General features: G+C 41.3%; 1 protein-coding gene across 2 annotated transcripts in view; it reads left to right on the forward strand.

The window, feature by feature from the left end:
- STK39 (serine/threonine kinase 39) overlaps positions 1-20,609 on the forward strand; it is a 313,878-nt gene that overhangs the window by 107,576 nt on the left and 185,693 nt on the right. For both annotated transcript variants that reach the window (XM_047082584.1, XM_047082585.1), the window contains exons 8-10: positions 1,814-1,947; positions 12,290-12,338; positions 12,441-12,506. In XM_047082584.1, coding sequence (XP_046938540.1) covers positions 1,814-1,947; positions 12,290-12,338; positions 12,441-12,506 — 249 coding nt within the window. The remainder of the gene's footprint in view (positions 1-1,813; positions 1,948-12,289; positions 12,339-12,440; positions 12,507-20,609) is intronic.

Genomic DNA, 20,609 nt, shown 5'->3' on the forward strand with positions numbered 1-20,609 from the left:
AGACCGCAAGATCGTGACCTGGCTGAAGTCGGACGCTTAACCGACTGCGCCACCCAGGCGCCCCATACCCGATTAGATTTTATTTGGGGGCTGAAATAGTTGAGTGGAAATTATTAAAGTATTTCACAGAAAGTACCATCTGTATTTGTTTCAATTTTTTCCTAGGCAAATACTGGAAAAATTTAGGTTTAAAAAAAATGAGGATAAAAAAAGTTTAAATAATTTTACTGATTAAAAAGTTAATACATTCTTACTGGAAAAAATTTGGCAGTCCAAACAAGAATAAAGAGAATAATCATTCATAATCTCATTAGCCACAGACAATCCCTGTTAAGGTTTTAGTGTAGTTACATTACTCTTTTCTCTATATACATATTAAAAAAAAAACAATTTTAATGTTTTTATTTATTTTTGAGAGGGAGAGAGAGAGAGACCAAGCATGAGCGGGGTAGGGGCAGAGAGAGAGGGGGACACAGAATCCGAAGCAGGCTCCAGGCTGAGCTGTCAGCACAGAGCCAGATGCAAGGCTGGAACTTGTGAACCATGAGATCCTGACCTGAGCCGAAGTTGGACGCTTAACTGACTGAGCCACCCAGGCGCCCCAGTCTATATACGTATTTTTAACATACTTAAGATTAGGGTGTGTGTGTGCATACATACTTGCTTTTGTTAGCAGAAAATGTAAAGTTGAGACGGAAACAATTGAAATGAACTTTCAGAGAAAGTGCTAAAGCAGCTCTTCCATCCGGTTTTTCTGTATTATTTTTTCGTATTTCTTGTTTTCTTTCTTCCCCCACTCCTTCATGTTTCCCACCCAGCTCCAAAATCATATTGCTGATCCCAGCCTGCTATCCTGTCCTGCGGGACTCTGCTAGGACTTTGGAACTCTCCCACTTTCTTCTGTTTGCTGTTTTCCTCCACAAACAATAAACTGTCACTGTAATCCTTCATGTATTCACACATCTGAAAGTGTTTGAGAGGAGTCTTGGCATGTATAACATTTGCATAAATTAAGGCTAATTTATGCATTAATGAGGTTTATTCCTTTTATAGGTCAATAGTTTACTACAAATTGTATTCTTTTTTAAAGCAAGTAATTTTGATGTTAGTGTGAACGAATGGAATTTTTACCTTTTTTATTTGAAGCTGTATTTTGATTTGGTTTTGTCCCCCTCCAAAAGCAGCGTGGCCTTTTGCTCTCTGGTTATGGTTTTTAGTAACTCGTATTCTGGCTGTCTTTCAGTGTCTTACTGTCTCAATTTGGCCAAGCCTTTAAGCAATATTCTGTAGGTTTTCTCAGTAAGAAAAGAGAAAAGGAAATCATGTGTTACCTTCTGGGATGGTGTGGATTTATTTTTAGGGTTGGCAGTGTGTTAATAGAAGCCTTGAGTAGGGGCGGTTCCTTACTCATGAATGACCTGTGCACATGAACTGCTGCTCTGGCCCCCGCCCCCACACACGTTCCCAGCCAGAGCCCCGGCCCTCGCTAACCCTGTGCTGGAGCTACGTGCTCCTCCAGGCTGTGTGAGAGCCAGTTCCCAGAAGTTCTGTCCTGGCCGCTTTGGGAGATCATTCTTAACACACAGAACAGATTTTGTAAGTTCTGTCAATGGAATAACAGAAAGGTGAAAGGGCACATTGAGCAGATTTGCAAAGGGAAATGAATACTTTTAGCACACACTTTCTGGAAGGTTAAAATCATGGGAAAAGCATGTTTGTACCTAAATCAAGGATGGTCTTTGTGAGAGGTTAAAGACTCGACTGTAGCCATTGCTGTACTGAGATTCTGTCTTGGTGTTTGTTTCTGCTGCAGGTGTTAATGTTGACTTTGCAGAATGATCCACCCACTTTAGAAACAGGAGTAGAGGATAAGGAAATGATGAAAAAGTACGGCAAGTCCTTTAGGAAATTACTTTCCCTGTGTCTTCAGAAAGATCCTTCTAAAAGGTATGTCACACTTAGTGGATGAGTTAATAATGACCTGGTTTGAATCACCACAAAGCGTTGTTTGTGCATGGGAAAAGGCTGTGTGAGGACACCTGAAAGGTACTGCTAGTTCAAGGGAAATCCTGCTCTGGCCCCTGGTTTCCGACCTGTTAGTGGAAGACAGGGCGGGTCCAAGAGGGAGAGAAGTGAGTGAGGATGAAGGAGAGGCGGAGGAACATTTTTAGTGTTAATAAGATTCACTGTGTTTGTTAGGTGTGGGCTCCGTCATCAAAGGAAATGAAATAAAACAGAAATCAAAAGAAATTGGCAGTGGTACACTCAGAAGCTGAGCTAATATTCTGCACTGTGTAGGTTGAGCTGACCTCTCAGGATTTGAATATCCTGCTAGCTCCAGTCTAAACCAGGCAGAGCTATTGAATTTTGCATGAGCTTCCTTTTAGTTGCAGAACAAGTTGTGCTGTTTAAAAGATTATCAGTAAAGAAGATTAAGATTTTTGCATTAGAAACACTAATCATATAAACAGAAGCAAAAGGTTTGAAATCAATGTTAGTGTTTCCTCTTTATTCTTCGGTTGTTGCCTTGCTCCGTAGCATGTCTGTTTTCTGAGTTTGTTTCTTCCTTCTTAATTTCTGTGACTTTGAAATATCCTGGCAAGTCATAATATAGTTCAGCATCTTTTATCTCTTAAAGAAGAAAGTGACGTTAGCCCCACAGGCCTTGCCTGGGTAGAGTCCCTTTGTAGAGCTTGGTTGTGTGTGGTACCCTCCTGGCATACAGTCAGCCTGGACGACAGACCCGGAGAGGCCTCTGAGGATTTACTGGCCACCTTCTCCACCCAGGGGCTCAATTTGATACTTAGATTTGAAAATGTAAATGCTGGCTTCTCTCCAGAAGCTTTCTGTTTCAGGGAAGGACCTTGCTTTTGGACGGAGGGATTCCTGTATTCGTAAATCCTTTATGAAACTTCAGTTGTGTGTTTTTGGTTTTTTTTTATCTTTGCACAGTACTCTATTGTTTGAGTCAGAAACCCTTCTCTAGATTAAACATAATTTCCATTATTTTACCCATTCTTCATAGCTACTCTCTTCATTCCTTTACATTTTACTGAATTTGCCTTGAATCTTTTATCAGTCACCATTCATCCTCATGATGGAAGATCTGAAGACTGTTTGCTATTAAGCATCTTTAAATTATTTATTGTAAAAGGGATAGTTGTTTTGTCACACCAGTAGGCCAATAGGCTATTTTTGCTTCAACATCTTAGTTGCCCTTTGTATTTGATTTGTAGGGCTTGTTTTTCCTCCCTAGTTATATTACTCTTTCATTGAGCTTACTTCTTCACTCTCCTGTTGGGTGAGAATGCTCTTAGATTCTAATTTTGTTCTGCAACACTTGTTTGTCTTCCCTTTCTTTTTGGTGTCCTCTCCAAACATAAATTTTTGGCATCACCAGGGAAACAATTTGATCCTCCAAAGCCCAGTGAGAGAAGTATTTGTCTTCCCAGTTAGCACTGCATTACTGTGGTTGGTGTTTGTGATTCTCACACTAGTTGAGATCCCACCTAGTGGTGATGATGTGTAATGTCACCCAACTTCAGCCCTTTGGAAAAAATACTGTAGGGTAGAATCACGGGTATACTTAACGATACAATAGATTTCTTTAGGAGGTTTGCAACTTAGGATAAATTAGATTATTATACACTATATTTAATGAACTGTCCTTATTTCTTAATTATCTTGAAAGTCTTCCCAGGTGTTAACTATATGAACTCAAATAATAGGTTCCCACCACCCCACTAAAAAAAAAAAAAAAAAAAAAATCTCAATTAGAGCCTTGCATCACATATTTGAATTCTTACAAAGTCTTTCCCTCAGAGTGCTCTGTTAGAAACTTACTGATTTACAAAGTATTAATAGTTTAAAGATTTCTTTTAGATGTTTACATTATAACATAATCTAATCTCACTGTTGTGCAGTTGTCCTCTGTAACAGAGTGTCAGTGGTACACCACGTTTTTAGGGGACTCTTTTTTTTTTTTTGCTAATTGAAGCATAATTAACATACATAACTAACATTATATTAATTTCCGGTGTACCATACAGTGATTCAACAACTCTGTACATTACTCGGTGCTCATCACGATAAATATACTTAGACCCCTTCACCTATTTCACCCATCCCTACACCCACCTCCCCTATGACAACCAGCAGTTTGTTCTCTGTATTTAAGAGTCTGTTTTATTTGGTTTTCTTGTTTTGTTTCTTAAATTCCACATACGAGTGAAATCATATGGTTACATGTCATTCTTTGACTTATTTCACTCAGCATTATACCTTCTACATCCATCCATATTGTTGCAAATGGCAAAATCTCATTCTTTTTTATGGTCAAGTAACATTCTATTGTATTCGTATACCACATCTTCTTTATCCATTTACCTATCAGTAGACACATGGGTTGCTTCCGTATCTTGGCTATTGTAAATAATGCTGCAATAAACATAGGGGTATGTATATCTTTTTGAATTAGTGTTTTCTTTGGGTAAGTACCCAGCAGTGGAGTTACTTGATCATATGGTAGTTCTATTTTTAAGTTTTTCAGGAACCTCCATTCTGTTTTCCACTGTGGCCACACTAATAGTGCTCTCACTAATAGTGTGTGAGGGTTCCTTTTTCTCCACATCCTCGCCAACACTCTTTTTTTTTTTTTTTTTTTACCTTTTGACTAGTCATTCGGACTGGTGTAAGGTGATATTTCACTGTGGCTTTTTAAAAATTTAATTAAATTAATTAAAAAAATTTTTTTTAATGTTTATTTATTTTTGAGAGAGACAGAGACAGAGCACGAGCACGGGAGGAGCAGAGAGGAGGGAGACACAGAATCTGAAACAGGCTTCAGGCTCTGAGCAGTCAGCACAGAGCCCGACACGGGGCTCAAACTCACAAACTGTGAGATCATGACCTGAGCCGAAGCCAGATGCTCAACCGACTGAGCCACCCAGGCACCCCATAATTTAATTAATTTTTTTTTCAACGTTTATTTATTTGTGGGACAGAGAGAGACAGAGCATGAACGGGGGAGGGGCAGAGAGAGAGGGAGACACAGAATGGGAAACAGGCTCCAGGCTCTGAGCCATCAGCCCAGAGCCTGACACGGGGCTCGAACTCATGGACCGCGAGATCGTGACCTGGCTGAAGTCGGACGCTTAACCGACTGCGCCACCCAGGCGCCCCTTAATTAATTTTTTTAAGTAGACTCTCCCCCAACATGGGACTCAAACTCGCAACCCCGGGATCAAGAGTCGCATGCTCTACTGACTGAACCTTCCAGGCTCTTCTTTCATTGTGGTTTTGATTTGTGCTTCCCTAGTGATGGGTGATGTTGAACATCTTTTCATATGTCTGTTGGCCATCTGTATGTCTTAGTTGGAAAAATGTCTGTTCAGGCCCTCTGCCCATTTCTTAATAGCAGCTTCTCAGGTGACTCTCTTGCTCTCTCTCTCTCTCTCTGTTTTTTAAATGAAATGACATGAATGTGGGAAGTTTTGAGGAAAAAAAAGATTGATGAAATATGAGAATGGGAATAAACAATATTGTTGAGTTACTTATTATATAGGGTGCAGCTTTAAAATATGTATTCATTACTAAATAAGTAAACATTTAATTGCTACACAAACCTGAAAGAAACCATGACTATTTCCTGTCTTCTCTGCCTTTGCTTATGTTATCCAAAGGCTCTTCCTCTTCCTCTATATTCCTTGAACCTCTTTTAACACTTACTTGAAAGTCCTCATCTTCTTAGAGTTAGGTAAATCTGGGTGAGATTCCTAGCTCTACTTTATCGTCATCTACATGACTCAATTCCCTTTTCTGTAAAATGAGCCTAATAACATCTACTTCATAAGATTGTCATGGGCATGGAATATGATAATTCACTTAAAGAGGATAACACAGTACCTAGGGGTTCCTAAGTATTCAGGAAATTGGGATTGCTGTTCAGCATTTGCTGTTTTCTTCCAAACTGAGTGGAATTATTACAACTCTTAGTTTTCCTGCAGTATGTTAGAGATATGTCTCTTGTATACTTACCACATTATGTAAATTTATTGACTTAACATCCAATTTCCTCATAGGTTTGTAAGTTTTTTAGAAGTGTCATTCATCTTTATGTCTTTGTGTCCACAGTGTTGGGTCTTTATTACATATTTGATATTTCTTGAGCAACTGGAGACAACTGGGAGCTTGCAATTTGGGAATGATTTGGACTCACTGACGAGTGTTTTAGAAACAAACCGGATTCAAGTGGGTTGAGGAGTAAATGCAAGATTTTTGATAATTTTTATTGATTCTGCATATAGTCATCTACTTATAATTTAAAAGCAGTTGATAGGTACCAAAACCCTGGTCTTGTTGAGTTCCTTTTTTTTTTTTTAAGTTTTTATTTATTTTGAGAGGGAGAATGGGAGTGGGGGGAGATAGAGAGAACACACATGCACACATGCATGGGTGAGGTAGGGGCAGAGAGGGAGAGAGGAAGACAGGGAATCCTAAGCAGGTTCCTCACTGTCAGCTCAGACCTTGATGTGGGGCTCAAAACGCATGAACCGTGAGATCATGACCAGGGCTGAAACCTAGAGTTGTATACTTATCCTACTGAACCACCCAGGCGCCCCATGCTGAGTGCCTTTTTGGCAACAGACAGAAACTTATCACAGGGGAACAGTGACCAGGACAGATTCAGTCCCATGTAGGAGCCCTCAGGCTAGCTGAGAATAAGCTGCATTTTCAGCCAACCTTGAGAGCTCATGGAACTTTCCTAATAAAAGAGAGCTGGGGTGTTGGAGCTATTTGCCTCATCCAAGTCCGTGCTCTGCATTGGCATAGACTAAGAGGTGCTTATATTTGCAATGCACAACATTTTGCTATTTCTTAAAAAATGAGCCTTAATCTTGTAGATTACATACTTCATATGGATGGCAACTATAAAAAGAACCAGTATTTTCTTTGAGCAACAAGAGGGTGGATGTCACATAGATAATTTCATTAGAAGTGAATAAAACTTGAATATTTCTTTTGTGGGGAAGGGGAGACTGAGAGATACAGCTCTGCCTGAGGTCAATGAGATGTTAGCAATTATAATGCACATTGTTAGAACTACTTAAACTATATCATGTTCATCCTGAATCCTTTGAAAATTATTTTAAGTCTCAGTGGACTTTGGTTCATCCATATGTATTAACTGAATCCTTTAAGATATTTTCTCCTGAGAATGTTGGTACTTGCAGAGTACTGCATTGTTTTTAAGGATTTAAAATTAAATCATCATTCACAGCCTGTACCATTATTTGGGTTGCTGGTATAACATTTTAGCTTTCCTCATAAGACAGTAGCTGTATTTATATTATGTTGTATTATTTGAAAATTGTTAGCAGCCATGTCAGATATAACATGCTTGCAGAATTCTTTTTCTTATGTGGTACTCAGCTAAGAGGCAGGCAGCACTGATGGTTCCATATTAATCCTGTACTGGTGGTTGCTATAGCATAAAACTAAAACAAACACAAAAGCAAACAAAACACAAAAAACCTAAAGTCAGATGGGCAGCATGCACCTTACCTTCTCTTGTACCTTCTATCACTTTCTTCCTCCCTCATTTTCCCGTTCTTTCCAGTTCTGTTTTCCCATACTTTCTTATGGAGATAGCTTGGCACTTGTATGATTCTAACCCCCAAGCTATAGACACTTGAGTTATTTTGAGCACATAAAGAACCTGCAATTTAGTTCTTCTCTGTGTGGAGTAGACCTATTATTTTGTATGACCCATATGACCTATTAACATAAATCCTAAGCCTGTACAAAGAAGAATGTGGCTCCTTTAAGCCATTTCTCATTTCTTATGTGATTGAGTGTATTTATTGATGAAGGCTAAGAATGGAGAGTGCAGAGAAAGAAGTTTTCTTTGTGGCACGCTTTTCCCCTTTACAGTTTTGGTCACCATAGAAATGACCTTGCTGGGGAAGGGAAGGTATTTTCCCAGGCATGTATCTCCAGGCATGTCTGGCATTTCCTAGCCTTCTCTCTACATTGGTCCTACACCTCACCCTTAGTTTGTGGAAGGAGGAGGCAGGGTGCAGAGGAGCAAGGGGGGGCATGTGGCTCTCCACTTTTGGACCTCCGCTGTGCATGGACTTACCCCTTTCTGTTTTTGTTTGTTTCGTTGTTTGTTAGCATGAGTCTTGTTTTCATTACATCATTCTCCTGTTCCCTACTCTATTGAACAGATGCTTAGAATTCAGTGTTGACTAAATTTGGCTCTAGAAGTTGTAGTTTCTCTGTCTGACTGTCTAGTAGCATCACTTCTACCTTGTATTTGATTATGTTATAGAATTGAGCTATGGCAGTTTTCTGGTCTGTGCTGGGCATTGGGGATATAAAAAATGAATACCATGTGGTCCTTTGTCTGAAAGGGCTTATAACCTAGTGGGGTGGAGGGGAAGACCTAGGAACAGGTAATTACACAATAGGAGTGTGTGGGTAGATTGGTGTGTGAGCACTGAGTAGGGAGCAATGGATATGTACTTGTAGGAGCTGATAAAAGTATCTCTGAAGATGGTGACATTTAAACTGGTTCTTGACTGATGAGCAAGGCTGTGCCAGTTGGTTACAAAAAATTTTGGAGCAAGAAAAGCAGCGTGTGCTTTGTCATGAAAGAGCAGAGTGGGAGCAGGGTGGGAACATCCGTGTAGCCGGAGGACAGAGTTCATGTGGGGTGCGGTGGGAAATGAAGATGGAGGGAGCCAGCACCTCTCAGCCCACTGAAGTCCGTGAGGATGGATAAGAATTGGGTTTTTACAGAAGCCACCTCTGGAGCAGGGTGGGTGCTGGGCCAGAACGAAGAAGAGAGAAGTAGCGGAGAGACTGGCTGGGGGGCTGTTGTAACTGAATTGACCAAAAGCGATGAGAGTTTTCGACCAAATCGGTGACCTGGAGTCTCTTGATCATTTTGCTTTTCTTGGGTTTCTTAAAAAAGTTCAGTCTAACTTATTTTGTACGCCCCTTGGTTTTTAAGATTTTATTTCATGTTACGAGGTGCCAAACACAACACCAAGTCTCCGCGCGGTGTGTAACGGTCGTCCTTAGGTTTTCTGTGCAGCCCTCCCCTCCCGCCACAGCTCTGCTGTAGTGCTTCCACGCTCTGACGTCCCTCTTACAGCCTCACCGCACTCGCTAATTCTTATCTGCTAGATTATTAAGTTGCTGAAGGTAGTATTTGCGTCTGTCGTATTCACTGCGGCATGCCTAGCACCTAGCGCGACGCCTGACAAGTAGTAGGTGCTTAATAAATATTTACAGGGAGGTCGAAAGATGAATTGGAGTAGCTGGAGGCCAGACACCTTGCCGATGATCAGTAAGAGCGCACGTTAAAATAACAGCCACGGTTAAATCACGTAAAATAGCAGTATCATTTTTAGTTCTGCTGCCTGTTTAACAAGGTACGGACTCATGAATCTGGATAAGCTCGCTGAGGGGATGTGGCACACAGACCGTCAATCATGGCCCACCTGTTGTTTAGACCTTTATTTACTCAAAGCAATTACCAATTAACAGCTGTGTATTGCAGTGGATGTGGTGATTCGGGGTTCTTTGTCAGGCACTTCTAACCAGTGTTCCACTTGAGGCTGAGGGAAAGAGCAATAACAATTTGAATAGAAAATTGCTCTGCAAAGAAATGTAGTTTATGGCCCCTGTAGACTTACGTAGTTTCTAGAGCGATGCACTTAAAAACGTTGCCTAAGTCTTACGTATCCTTTGGTTCAGTCCCTGGAAACGTTTTAATGGAGCTTCCTGGTTCCCAAGCAGTGGTTTTCGATCTTTTCAAGTATGAGGACTCCTTAAAAAAAATTTTTTTTAATGTTTATTTATTTTTGAGAGACAGAACGTGAGCAAGGGAGGGGCAGAGAGAGAGGGAGACGCAGAATCTGAAGCAGGTTCCAGGCTCTGAGCTGTCAGCACAGAGCCCGATGTGGGGCTCAAACTCACAGCTGTGAGATCAATGACCTGAGCAGAAGTCGGATGCTTAACTGACTGAGCCACCCAGGCGCCCCATGAGGACTCCTTTTATTTTATTTTATTTTATTTTATTTTATTTTATTTTATTTTATTTTATTTTATTTTATTTTATTTTATTTTATTTTATTTTATTTATTTATTTAGAACGTTTATTTATTTTTGAGACAGAGAGAGACAGAGCATGAACGGGGGAGGGTCAGAGAGAGGGAGACACAGAATCTGAAACAGGCTCCAGGCTCTGAGCTGTCAGCACAGAGCCCGATGCGGGGTTCAAACTCACGGACCGTGAGATCATGACCTGAGCCGAAGTCGGACGCTTAACCGACCAAGCCACCCAGGCGCCCCAAGAGGACTCCTTTTAAACTTGCACCCTTCTCAACACAGTACTATTTGTACCTTCGGTAATCACGGCCTGAATGAATACCTCATAATATTCAGTAACGCTTCCCTCTCACCTCCCCAGTTTGTTTTTTTTTTTTATGAAAAATTTTAAATACACAAAGGTGAAAAAAAATAGTACAGTGTTTGCTTCTATAACACCACCTGGAAGCAGTAGTCACGAATATTTTCTGTATCTGATGTGTGTATTTATCTACATTTTATTTGCTGAACGGTTTGAAAGTGAGTAACAGACTTTAATAGTTCAGCTTGCATTCCCTGCAAATAAAAATGTGTTCCCTCATAGCCACAATACTTTTCCACACCCAAGAAAATGACCAATAATTCCCTAAAATCATCTTAATGATCTAGCCTATTCACATAGTCTCTAATTATTTCCAAATGTCTTTTGTTGTTTCTCTCCCTTCCCCTTCAAACACAGGATTTAGGCAAGGGTCTCCTGTGGCATTTGGTTTTGTTTCTTTTTTTTTTTTTTTTTTTTTTTTTTTTTTTCAACGTTTATTTTTATTTTTGGGACAGAGAGAGACAGAGCATGAACGGGGGAGGGGCAGAGAGAGAGGGAGACACAGAATCGGAAGCAGGCTCCAGGCTCTGAGCCATCAGCCCAGAGCCTGACGCGGGGCTCGAACTCCCGGACCGCGAGATCGTGACCTGGCTGAAGTCGGACGCTTAACCGACTGCGCCACCCAGGCGCCCCTGGTTTTGTTTCTTTAAGTCCCTTTTAATGTGGAACAGTCCCCTCCCTTCTCTCCTTTTCCACTTATGACACTGACTTTTTGAAGAGATCAGGCTGGTTGTCTGGCTGATTGTCTCATACTCTGGATTTATCTGATTCTGTCTGCTTGGCTGCGTGTTTTAGAAGGAACTATTTTGGAAGAAAGCTATTCTTTATGGAAGAATGCCATTTAATAAAGGTAGAAGGAATGATAGAAGTAGGAAATCAGCATTCTGCCACCTGTTAGGAAATAATCATTTAAGACAAAGATGCTGAAATTGTTAGGGGAACAGAAAATTCCTACAATGCTGAACGAAGTATTACCCAACAGAATGCTTGCCAATTGCCCTGGTGAAAACATACCTTGACAATGGAGAGGTCTCAGGCCCGGGGGTCGTTGGCTAAACTTAGCATCACTCCCAGTGAGTTAACCTAACATCAGGTACCTCTGATGTGCCGTGGGGAGAAGTGCATGGTGTCATCTGTGAAGGATTCTTCCCCTAAATGCTTGATGCAATATAGTCAAGTTTTTAGATTTAACTTTTAGTTTATAGGAAGTACAGGATAGAGAAGCAAGTTAAATGACACCATGAGGAGCCAGACCAATCCAGTATTGCTTTTAAATGAATTTGCATTTTATGAATCACCCTCACATTTACCTTACCCCCCAGAGCCACTAGGGCATGTGCACTGCACTTGGTGGGCAGAGAGAGCTTGTCCACATGTTGCGGGCCCCTTGTGGTAACTGCTGCTCTTGGGAAATCCTAGGACACTGTAGACTATAGTTTCTTTGACAGGATCATATTGCAGCTTGCACGGCTTCTTAATAAATATAGGAATTTAGCTCACAGATGTGTCAGTCTGCCACCTTTAAGAAACACTGAATTCACTTAGTTGAAGTGTAAGGATGAAGGATGGAAAATTGATCGTGCCCTAAATATTTAACTTACAGCAATTTATGTGTTTTGCAGTAGAGTGGAAAGAACTGGAAAATCGGCACTGTTTGATTTGGTGCCAGCTTATGATTAATTTGTTTTCTGGTTTTGCTATTCCTGAAACTGGTTTTCCAGAAACATTCTGGGATTCAGTTGTTTCATCACGGCAGTGTATTTATTGAGTGGTCATTGTTTCAACTTTAATTTATTATTGATCTTTCAGGCCCACAGCAGCAGAACTTTTAAAATGCAAATTCTTCCAGAAAGCCAAGGTAACATGCTTAAAACCCCACGTAAATCTGCTATTTTGAAATCACTATGAATTTCTATGTGTGATATTTGGTGTTAAACTGTTGGGAATATTTATTTTGCAGAACAGAGAGTACCTGATTGAAAAGCTGCTTACAAGAACACCAGACATAGCCCAAAGAGCCAAAAAGGTAAGCATCAATAGTCTTTGTGACCCAGCATGGGCTCCTCCCCACCCGGGGATATGAAGCCCACAGACAAATAAGAAAAACATTGCCACATACTCAGGATGTGTTATTTAGAGGCTATCTGATTAGCAATTCCTCATATAGCTGCATTTTGCCTTTTGGCTATCTCTGGCTTGTTGTGAATGCATTTGTGGAAACAGTGTGAAACTTGAATGATTTCGTACTTTCCATTTTTCAGCTTTGCTTAAAGAAGGTCGGAGGGGAGGGGATTGTGATGAGGTATGAACATTGGAGAGGTGAAAGATCCTTGAATATCTTTCTTTTGGATTTTATAGAAGAGGGGGCAGTCATTTTGAAGCAGCTTGAAATGATGAAAACGAAAATCAAAATCTGTTTTCAATGGTTATCTTATTTTTAATCCGATTTCATTTACAAATTTAATGGTTATCTTGAGTATCTGGAATATTGGTTCTTTCCTCATCAAAGACCCTGGCCCCTCTTGTAGTTTACCTGATGTTAACTGAATTATGTTAATGATTACCTGCAAAAGTTCCCATTCTTGGTTTTAGATTTTTAAAATGGTGTGTATGTGTGAGTGTATTTATTTACGTATTTATCCAGAGTTTTATTTTTTTTGTAATTACTGATTTCATTATGGTATGAAACCTAACAAAATTTAACCTCTGGTTTGGTTTAATTTGGTTTTAAAATTATGTTAGATATTTATAATTTAAAGTATTTATATAATCACAGATTTAGAAAGGAAGGTTCCTCCCCCTCCCTTTATGGTTAATAGTTATAGGAAAAGCCGATATGAATCTGAGGTATATGCTCTGAAATAAAACTGGCAGAGGAATATGCGTTCGAGATTGGATCTCATCATGCCTCGGTGAAGTAACTCTGAATGTTGCATTCCAGACGTTGCCTTTCCTAAAGGCTCAGTAAGAAGTACATTTAGTGGATGCCTTAAAATTATTTGAAACAGATTTAAAAATAGATTTTAAGAAATGACCCACTCTGGGAAAAAAAAAAAAAAAGGAGCGGGGGTGCCTGGGTAGCTCAGTTGGTTGAGCTACTGTCTCTTGATTTTGGCTCAGGTCATGATCCCAGGGTCATGGACTCGAGCCCCCCATCAGGCTCCATGCCAAGCATGGAGTCTGCTTGGGATTCTCTCTCTCTCTCTCTCTCTCTCTCTCTCTCTCTCTCTCTCTCTGTCCCTCCCCCGCCACCCCCCTCCTCTGCTCGCATGCTCTCTCTCTCTCTCTAAAATAAATTAAAAAAAATAAAAAAGAAACGACCCACTCTGTGTAGGTGTGCGACTTCCTCCCTGGGACCAGCAGGATTCTCTCTGGGGTGTGGGATCTTAGCATGGGGCTTTTAAAAAAATTTTTTTTAAGTTTATTTATTCGTTTTGAGAGAGAGAGAGAGGCCATGCACACGTGCACACACATGAGCATGGGAGGGGCAGAGTAACTGACTGAGCCACCTAGGTGGTCCCAGCATGAGGCTTTTGATCAGGCATCTAAAGTGTTGAGTTGAAAAACACTGTTAGGGAGCCATTGGCTTGTTCCATTTGTGAGGTCCTCAGCGAACATTTTTGTTGGTCTCTGCTGGTTTTCACTGTTTTTTTCTGGTCTCATCCTGTAGCTGTTCCCTCAAGAGGGAGTTTGCCAGGTGTATTTTCTCTCCAGAGCTTTATTTAGCTTCACACCCCCCAGTCCCTCCCTGTCAGGTGGCCTGCCGGCCTCTCAGGTACAGTGGTTTTCCTCCCCTCCCAAACCTAATCTTCTTGTGTTCTGTGTTTCTGCCTGAGTTACCCAACCTCAGGACACTGGGATTATTTTTGTGTTTGAGACCTCCCTTTTCCCTGTCCTCCCTGTCTTCCTCCTTTCTATTCCTTCTTAGACGTTACCACAGGATTAACTTTCTGATCGTGTCACCTAATTGCTTAAAAGTGGTTCCCAAAATTAAAGATAACTCCAAGAGCAAATAAGTGAAAAATAAAGTTCCTATCAAATAGAGGCCAACCTCCTTAGCCTCGAATTCATGGCACCCTTTCAACATCCAGCCTCACATTCTAAACTCCAGCTCAAGTCAACCACCTGTAGTTCTCACTCTGTCTACTTTCCTCACTAACATATGCTTTCCTTTGAGAGTCTGTCATTTGGGAAAAGTGAAGAAACTCTCCAGGCTCTGGCTTTATTTTCTTTCTTTTAATAAAATATTTAAGTTATCTATTACATGTTAGTGTTCTTTGCATTCCACATCCCATTTTGCATGTATCGTAAACAGTAAGCAGCTAGAGTTTGGGGACCTGTGATATTTCAAGCATGTCTTCTGCCATTTACTTATTTATGGGTTTTAGACTTAACTCTCAGGCTTGTTTTGTCATCCATCCCTTCAGGTGAAAAGTGGCTGCCCATCTTGGAGTCAGAGAAGTGTAAAGGGAGAATATGTTAGTTCTTTAAACATCATATAGAAAACAGAGTGTGGGGTGCCTGGGTGGCTCGGTCGTTTGGTGTCCGACTTGGGCTTGTGTCATGATCTCACGGCTTGTGAGTCCGGGCCCCACATCAGGCTCTGTGCTGACAGCCCAAAGCCTGGAGCCTGCTTCGGATTCTGTATCTCCCCCTCTCTGCCCCTTCCCCAGTTCACACTCTGTCTGTGTCTGTCTGTCTGTCTGTCTCTCTCAAAAATAAATAAACATTTAAAAAAAAAAAAAAAAAGAGTGGCCCATAGTAATGTTATTCTTGCTCTCTAGCTTCATCAAGTCTGCTGTTTTCATGTTACAATTCTCATTTTAAAGTTTATTTATCCATTTTGAGAGAGAGAGGGAGAGAGAAAGAGAGAGTGTGCATGCAGGCAGAGAGAGAGGGAGAGAGAGAATACTAAGCAGACTCCAAGCTGTCAGCACAGATCCTGATGTGGGGCTTGATCTCATGAAGTGTGAGATCATGACCTGAACTGAAATCAAGAGTTGGTTGTTTAACCGACTAAGCCACCCAGCCACCCCTATTAATTCTCATTTTAAATTGCACCTTGGTTATTAGCTACACTCCTCTCCTTGCCCATAGGCTCCATGGCAGGTATGCTGACCAGAACATCGATCACAGTGCGTGTCTTGCTCATATCAAGTGCCCACAAATGTTTGCTAACTCAGTGAACACATATGCTTGAGTGTACCAAGGAAAGGCCATTTTTTTTTTTATTCACCTAAAATGCTTGACATACACTTGTTCCTAGGATTCCCGTTAATAGCAGACAAACCTCCCTCTCTCCTTGGTGTGCATGATGTTGGTAAGCGACGATGCTGTTCCTTATTTGAAACTTATCCTGCAGCCTTGGCCGCTTGGAAGTAAATATTATTTTAATCATCATGAGCATTGAAAACCTTTGTTGTAGGATGTCTTTGCTTGTCTTAGGTTCTTATAGTGTTTATGTATATCCAGTGTAAAAGTTGGTATGGGAGAGTTTTTCGTGTTGTGTCATCCATTTTTGGACTTCTCTTTATTGACATTCACTCAGCTGCTTATTTTCCTGGTTGATCATGTTCTAGTTTCCTGGTGTAGATTTGTTCCTCAGAGGCTACTTGTTGCTGTTGGTCCTTTGGTTTTTGTCTCCTCAATTTGTTGTTTAAAAAATAGAAAAAACATGGGGAGCCTGGGTGGCTCAGTCGGTTGAGCATCTGCCTTTGGCTCAGGTCATGATCTCACAGTTTGTGAGTTCGAGCCCCGCATCGGGCTCTGTGCTGACAGCTCGGAGCCTGGAGCCTGCTTCGGATTCTGTGTCTCCCTCTCTCTCTGCCCCTCCCCCACTCGTGCTCTGTCTCTCTGTCTCTCTCTCAAAAATAAATAAATGTTATTTTTTTTAAAATAGAAACAGAGAATCCATTGATATTACCAGTGTTTACATGGAAACTGGGCCTGTTGACCAAGTTCTGGACATTGAGGCAACCTGTGTTGATTTGAAATTTGTTATCATAAACAACAGTTTCTGCTTCTCCTCCCTAATAGTAACAAAAATTAAGAGATATTTTTAAATATGTGGGTTTTTTTAAACAGGAATAGTTCTCATATTTAAAAGAGAAAGGGGCCGGTTGTAGCTGTTCTCACAGAGCCCACCAGCGCTGTCCTTTGGCACTAGAGAGGTAGAGGCTGTCACATTCACGTTTGGCCAGAATGTGAAGCATTAGTCGGGGGCCATGGGTAGGTGATCTTGTCTTCATCCTGAGTGATTCCTCTAAATCAGAAAGAAAAAAAAAATCAGTGTGGCTTTCCTGGTAATTTAGTGACATGAAATGATTATGTGTGTGTGTGGTCATTGCTGAAATTAGGGATATTTGTTTTTATCCTGGAGGCATAGTATTTGGTCCATTTGGGGCTCTTTTTTGCTGACAGACAGTGTTGCTTAGGGATCATCTTGATTTTTGTTTACCCTAATTTTTCTCTGAAATGGAAATTCTGTCTGACTTCAGGCATGTGGTGAAGGGTAATGAGAGATTTGGGGTTCCTGGACCACAAGATAGTCTGTGAATTCTAAATGAGAATGTACTAATAATGACCCATGAGAACAAGGTTAGGTACACCTATAATTTCTTTTCAACTCTTCACCTATCCTTGTGCATGAGAAGAAAAGGCCTCATAGCCATTAACTCCTTCTCATGTGACTTTTTAGGGGCTTGTCTCCAGCCATCTTTAGGGGTTTGAATGCTTGAACGTGAGGTGTTCCACTGTGTGGGGAAGAGTGTACATCCTTCTGCCAGAAATGAATCTGATGCTTAGGGCTGTGTGCATTTTCTGTAGGACCATCTAAGTGTCAGAGTTGGTTTGTGTCTCTGCTTTATGTTAGTGATGTGAACATTGACTCACGCCTTCTGTAGCTAAAACCCACTGATGGCAGGAGAGGGGCAAAGAGTTAGTAGCTCTACAGATAACTAGATGCCAACTGCTTAACCAGAAAGCATATTGGCCAGAGAAGGGATGAAGTCGGGGAAGCGCCACACACTGTTGTTTCTGTGGCAGTTGCCGTGTTTTCATGGGAAGAGGAATCACTGGAGGGTTTTTATTGGAATTTTCTCAATTTTGAAATTGAGAAGTTACAAATGATTAGTCGCTGTCGGAAGGAAAGACATGTATCACTGCTGCATTTGGATGGAACGATTATGGATTGAAAAAAGTAGTGTGGTCTTTGTGGGTCCCAGAATTTCTTGTATCAGGCTGTAAGTTTGGCTTCGTATTAAGGACCCGGGGAGTTGACTTCATCTGATCCTCCCATGTGCTTAGAAATAAATGGGTAGGAATTGTTACAGTTCATACTTATTTAATACTTAGTGTGTGTTCATGATTTGTCCTTCCTGGTTTTACTTGTCATTTTGAAATAACTTTGGGCTTAGAAAAATTTACAAAAATAGCACAAAAAATTTCTGTATTTTCTGTCTCTCTTTTGAAACATTTCAGAGTTATAGACATCATGCCCTTTATCTTTAAATTTTTTTTTTCAACGTTTATTTATTTTTGGGACAGAGAGAGACAGAGCATGAACGGGGGAGGGGCAGAGAGAGAGGGAGATACAGAATCGGAAACAAGCTCCAGGCTCTGAGCCATCAGCCCAGAGCCTGACGCGGGGCTCGAACTCACGGACCGCGAGATCGTGACCTGGCTGAAGTCGGACGCTTAACCGACTGCGCCACCCAGGCGCCCCCAGAATGGTATAATTATCAAAATCAGGAAGCTAACATTGACACAGTGCTATTACTTAATGTTCAGATCTTATACAGATTTTGCCAGTTTTGCCACTGGTCATGTATCTGGCCCAGGGTCCAGTCCAGAATCGTATAGTTGTTGTCTACCTTTGTCTCCTTTCATCTGGAATACACTTTACTTTTCTCTTACTGACAGTCACACTTTTGAAGAATACAGGCCATTTATTGGGTAGAATGGCACTCAGTTGGGTTTTTTTCTGCCGTTTCTTTGTGATTACATTCAGTTTATGCATTTTTTTCCAGAAATACCTTGGAATGATGCTGTGTTCTTCTCAGCATAGCGTGTTGAGAGTCACATGATGCCGGTTTATGCCGGTTTATTCCTTTACTGGTGATGTTAACTTTGGTCACACGTTTAAGGTGGCGCCTGCCAGCTTCTTCACTGTAATAAACACAATCACTTCTTAATAGGAGAAATAACATTTTTTTTTCATTATATTAAACATTAAAAGGTAAAGTGAACATACTTACTGTACAGGGTCCTTAGCCTTTTTTCAAGGAAACCTTTATGCTTTATGCCACTGTGGTTGTACATTCATAGGATATTAATGGTAAGAATTCCCTGTGATTTCTAACCAATGTTTTGCATAAGGAACACTTGACTAGAGTGTGATGTTTAGATTTAGCTAGGGAGTAGGAATGGTGTCTGGTCTGGAAGCAGCAGTAGCTGGATCTTTGTCCTTCACTGGGTGAGCTGGCTCATCTCTCTGAGCCCAGTGTGTCAAATGGAGCCAAGGACACTTACTGTGTGTTGCCGTGACGATGAGAGACAATCTGTGCAGGATGTCTAGCACTGTGTTTGACACGTCGTGAGTGCTCAGTCCAACACAGGCTGCCGTGACTATCTTGTAAATAAGGAATGATTATTGTGGCTACATAGGTGGAAAATATAGAAGTAGGCAGTGAAATAGGGAGCAAGGGGAGTCCTGGGAGTTGGGCAGGTGAAGTGGGTGATGAAGGTTGTTTCTTTTGCTGTTGGTCTGGATGGGATGGAGAAGAAGCCCACGGAAAAGTAAAGAAAGAAGGAGAAGGACAGCAACCATTATTTCATTGCTGTTGCCTATTCACATCTTCATGTTTTCTTTTCTGCCCCAGCGAGGTGCTGGCAGTGGGCAAAAGCCAGCAAATTTACTGCAGCCAATCCTCTCTATCATGAGAAAGAAGCACTGTGTGCGTTTGTGTGTGTGTGTGTGTGTGTGTGAGAGAGAGAGAGAGAGAGAGAGAGAGAGAGAAGACCAAAGAATATTGAGAATCAAATACACACAGCCGATACTCATTTACATCTTTTAGATCGCTTCTGCGTATGCTTCCTTATGTATTCTAAACAACCATGCCTGAAAACAGGTTGGGCAGCTATTATCGTTACACTTTGCAGTTGAAAGTGTGAGAGGTGAACTGACTTGTCCGAAGTCACATGGCTAATTAGAGGCAGTTCTTATTTCTGGTTCTGTGCTCTTTCCACCAAATCATACCTCAGAAGGAAGAAGAGAAGGGAGAGGGTAGAAAGGAAACATAGATGGAGAAGGTGGGCAGTGTGAGAGGGTCTAAGTAGGAAAAGGGGAGGTGCCTTTGTCATTCTCCCCAGCAGGTAGTCTTCCATGTGGCAATGTAACACATGCCATTATTGAGCACCAGGAGATGCCGTAAACATCCTTGTAGGACTCTGAAGCTTGCCAGGGTTTCAGCAGATGTGGGGGGAGTAAGGTGATAAGTGGGCTTTGGAGATTCTGAAGGGAAGAGAGTTGGCTAGTGGGAGTTTGGTAGCATCAACAGTTGTCACAGCCTGCCAGAAGCTCAGCTTCTCATTCATGAAATGGGGAAAGTAACGAGAGTAACGATACCTACGTGTGTTTTTCAGGTACGGCGTAGGAAGCGTGTAACACAGGGGTTGGTTGGCACAAAATAATAAATGGCACTAGTTATAATCATAGTGAGTTTTATTATTATAATCACACATATTGCTTTATTATTACAGTTTTATTATTATAATGTCATTATTGTTTTTGTAACGTTTTTGATTGCCGTACTGCGGGTACCACTGCTGCTGTTCTCGTTTCTGCAGCTGCTGTAATGGCTGCTGCCGTTACAACCATGCTACCAGTAATGGGCACTGAGGTGCAAGTAGATAAAGGACACAGCCCAGGCAGTGAAACTCCCCTTTCAGTGGGGAACACGGTGTAGGCAGCACAAGACGTACTCAAAGAGTAGCAGAGAATAGATGCCTTAGGATGTGGGCGCGGAATATGCACTGCCAGGGTGAGAGAGGTTGTGGAGCTGGTGGATGCAGGAACATGGGGAGAGGAGAGCGAGGAATCCGTACGTATTGTGTACCTTCATGCACCATG

This window comes from Lynx rufus, unplaced genomic scaffold (assembly GCF_022079265.1).
Source record: "Lynx rufus isolate CCGP_SWC_20201006 ecotype Redwood Valley unplaced genomic scaffold, mLynRuf1.p SCAF_2, whole genome shotgun sequence".
NCBI classification, from domain to species: Eukaryota; Metazoa; Chordata; class Mammalia; order Carnivora; family Felidae; genus Lynx; species Lynx rufus.